General features: G+C 39.5%; 1 protein-coding gene across 5 annotated transcripts in view; it reads right to left on the reverse strand.

Moving 5' to 3' along the window:
- The window catches only part of LOC111957022 (5'-AMP-activated protein kinase subunit gamma-2-like), a 58,724-nt gene that overhangs the window by 10,773 nt on the left and 44,174 nt on the right, over positions 1 to 3,777 (reverse strand). For all 5 annotated transcript variants that reach the window (XR_002876332.2, XM_023977734.2, XM_023977735.2 and 2 more), the window contains 4 exons: positions 2,841 to 2,899; positions 2,692 to 2,737; positions 2,554 to 2,608; positions 2,299 to 2,425 (listed from right to left, as the gene is read on the reverse strand). Coding sequence is in view for 4 of the 5 variants with exons in the window: in XM_023977734.2 (XP_023833502.1) it covers positions 2,299 to 2,425; positions 2,554 to 2,608; positions 2,692 to 2,737; positions 2,841 to 2,899 (287 nt within the window). In the remaining variant the exon portion in view is untranslated. The remainder of the gene's footprint in view (positions 1 to 2,298; positions 2,426 to 2,553; positions 2,609 to 2,691; positions 2,738 to 2,840; positions 2,900 to 3,777) is intronic.

Here is a 3,777-nt window from a genome sequence, read left to right on the forward strand (position 1 = left end):
TCTCTCACAGTTGAAGTGTACCTGTGATAAAAATTACAGACCTCTACATGCTTTGTAAGTAGGAAAACCTGCAAAATCGGCAGTGTATCAAATACATGTTCTCCCCACTTTATATCATTCACACTGATATAGGGGCTAGGCCTACTGTAAATTGCCTAATGGCGGAGGATGGACATGCAAAATGTAGTCAATAAGCAATATTAAATTAATTATTGATAAGGCCTAAAAAGAGTGAATAATTCAAATTCTAAACAAAATGAAACTTGTTTTAAATAGGCTATGTCTAAATACACTTAGACGCCATAATTGGAGGGTTTTATGCACATCCAAGCTTTTCAACAGTTAATTTTTTATTTAACCTTTATTTAACCAGGAAAAGCCCATTGAGACCCAGAGCCTCTTTTTCTCGGGGGACCTGACCAAGAAGGCAGCAACAATCAATATAATTAAAACATACAACAATACAAAACAACATGATCCAGCCTAAAAAAAGCATTTACACTCCTCCATAACAGAGTCTCCCATCCATATTTTAAATTCATTCAGTGGCACTAACATATCTAGATGAAGCGTGGATTGTAGACTATTCCATGCCTCTGGTGCACAAGTAGCTGGACAAAGATCCAATATAAAGATAAAAGGGAGAATGTCCACTCATCTTTATACTACTTATAATATTTTATATATACTGAACAAAAATATAAAAACGCGACATGAAACAATTTCAAAGATTTTACTGAGTTACAGTTCATATAAGGAAATCAGTCAATTGAAATAAATTGATTAGGCCTTAATCTATGGAATACACATAACTGTGAAAACAAATATGCATCTGTTGGTCACAGACACCTTAAAAAAGGTATGGGTGTGGATCAGAAAACCAGTCAGTATCTGGTGTGACCACCATTTGCCTCATGCAGTGTGACACATCTCCTTTGCATGGAGTTGATCAGGCTGTTGATTGTGGCCTGTGGAATGTTGTCCCACTCCTCTTCAATGGTGTGCGAAGTTGCTGAATATTGGCGGGAACTGGAACACGCTGTCGTGCATGTCGATCCAGAGCATCCCAAACATGCTGAATGGGTGACATGTCTGGTGAGTATGCAGGCTATGGAAGAACTTAGACATTTTCCAGGAATTGTGTACAGATCCTTGCGACATGGGRCCRTGCATTTTCATGCTGAAACATGAGGTGATGGCAGGGGATGAATGGCACGACAATGGGCCTCAGGATGTCGTCATGGTAACTTTGTGCATTCAAATTGCCAATGATAAAATGCAATTGTGTTCATTGTACGTAGCTTATGCCTGCCCATACCATAACCCCACTGCTACCATGGGGCACTCTGTTCACAACGTTGACATCAGCATTCCGCTCGCCCACGACACCATACACGTGGTCTGCGGTTGTGAGGCCGGTTGGACGTACAGCCAAATTCTCTAAAACAAGGTTGGAGGCAGCTTATGGTAGAGAAATGAACATTAAATTATCTGGCAATAGCGCTTGTGGACATTCCTGCAGTCAGTATGCCAATTGCCAGTTCCCTCAAAACTTGAGAAATCTGTGGCATTGTGTTGTGTGACAAATATGCACATTTTAGTGGCCTTTTATTGTCCCCAGCACAAGGTCCACCTGTGTAATGATCATGCTGTTTAATCAGCTTCTTTATATGCTCACTGGTTTGCTCCTTTCAAAATTTATATATTGAATAAAGCTTTGGTGATTTAAGATTTATTTCCARGCAGTCTCAWGACGACCCAAACACTTCTTGACTAGCCTACTTGATCACATTGGGCAGGACAAAAATAAAACAGACTTCATTGACTGGAGGGGAGGCTATGATTGGTTTTTAATCAAATAAAACGAAATGGGGAAAAAACATTACTGTTTTATGTTTCTAAATACGAAGTATACAGTCACCAAATCACATCTTGTTCCATGCGCCTATGGGCAGTGTGCATCACGGCTGGATAGGCTGTGTTTCTACTGTCAAAATTCATACCATAACTAACGGTGTTACCGCTAAAACCAGCTTTTAGTTGGTCTTAAATATCCCTATCAGTGCTGCCTGAAATTAGCACTTTGGATCATGTTTTTAAGGAAACGCCTCAAATATTTTCACCCCTCCCATCTGGGCGGAAGTGTGCTGATGTTAGGTAAATTGCCGAACCTGGCGTTAGGACTGGGAAACGCCAGTGCACCAGTTCGTACATGACAAAAATTACAAACTAACGTGCGTTTGACACTAGCGCCGCCTTAACGCCAGCCGAAAATAGAGCCCATGGTTTTAGACTTACAAAGAGCTGTAGGAACTTGAGGATCCTCTTGTGTGTGAGGATGTAAAGTGGGTTCCCCGTCACAGGGTCGATGACAGGCAGCCGGTGGATCTTGTTTTTAATGAGGGAATACACTGCATCAAATATGCTGCAAAGACAGACATAAAGCGCAAATGAAAAGACAATTCTGGTATTTTCTTCACATCCATGTATATTCAAGACAAATACACACACTCTTACCTGTATAATAACCATTGTTATGTTATGAGAACGTACCTTGATTCAGGTGATATGTTCACTAAAGGCTTGAATGTCGCTTGCAAATATACTTCTGTAGAGAGACAAAACAATGTGAGTTAAATGTTCTGTACATGTCATTTAATGTCATCATTTAAACCAAAGCTTGTTACATACCTCTCCATGTCTCAAGCTTATGATCTTCCAACTCATATATTTGCACCTATAAACAATAAAACTATATTGACATCTAAAGAATAATCCAACATAGGATTTTCATGGTGAACAAATATTTTGCTAAAATCGGTTCGTCCACTCAAACTTACCAACGGTGACTTGTAGTATCTGTGTAGTATGATGATAAAGTCTGTGATTGTCAACATTCCTGAAATGAGAAATGCATGCCTATAGATAATAGAATGACTAACAGTTGTCATAGAGCCGTCATAAAGCATTAGGTTGCCAACTGACCTCTAGCCAACAAACCACTGGCCATGGCTATTACAAGTCATCTCAACAAATCAGTTTTTTTWAAAGAAAAGTGACAAATGTTGTACTTAATCTGGAGATAATTGTTATCTACCAGCATGTACAGTTGAAGTCGGAAGTTTACATACACTTATGTTGGAGTCATTAAAACTCGTTTTTCAACCACTCCACAAATTTCTTGTTGACAAACTATAGTTTTGGCAAGTCGGTTAGGACATCTACTTTGTGCATGACAAGTAATTTTTCCAACAATTGTTAACAGACAGAGTATTTCACTTATAATTCACTGTATCACAATTCCAGTGGGTCAGAAGTTTACATACACTAAGTTGACTTGACTGTGTTTAAACAGCTTGGAATTCCAGAAATGTGAGGTCATGGCTTTAGAAGCCTCTGATAGGCTAATTGACATCATTTGAGTCACTGGAGGTGTACCTGTGGATGTATTTCAAGGCTACCTTCAAACTCAGTACCTCTTTGCTTGACATCATGGGAAAATCAAAAGAATCAGCCAAGACTCAGAAAAAATGGTAGACCTCCACAAGTCTGGTTCATCCTTGGGAGAAATTTCCAAATGCCTGAAGGTACCACGTTCATCTGTACAAACAATAGTACACAAGTATAACCATGGAAGACAAGCAGCGTCTACGCTCAGGAGGAGACTCGTTCTGTCTCCTAGAGATGAATGTACTTTGTGCGAAAAGTGCAATAAGTCAGAACAACAGCAAGGACTGTGAAGATGCTGGGAGGAAACAGGTACAAAATGATCTATAT

Source organism: Salvelinus sp. IW2-2015, linkage group LG32 (assembly GCF_002910315.2).
Source record: "Salvelinus sp. IW2-2015 linkage group LG32, ASM291031v2, whole genome shotgun sequence".
Classification (NCBI taxonomy): Eukaryota; Metazoa; Chordata; class Actinopteri; order Salmoniformes; family Salmonidae; genus Salvelinus; species Salvelinus sp. IW2-2015.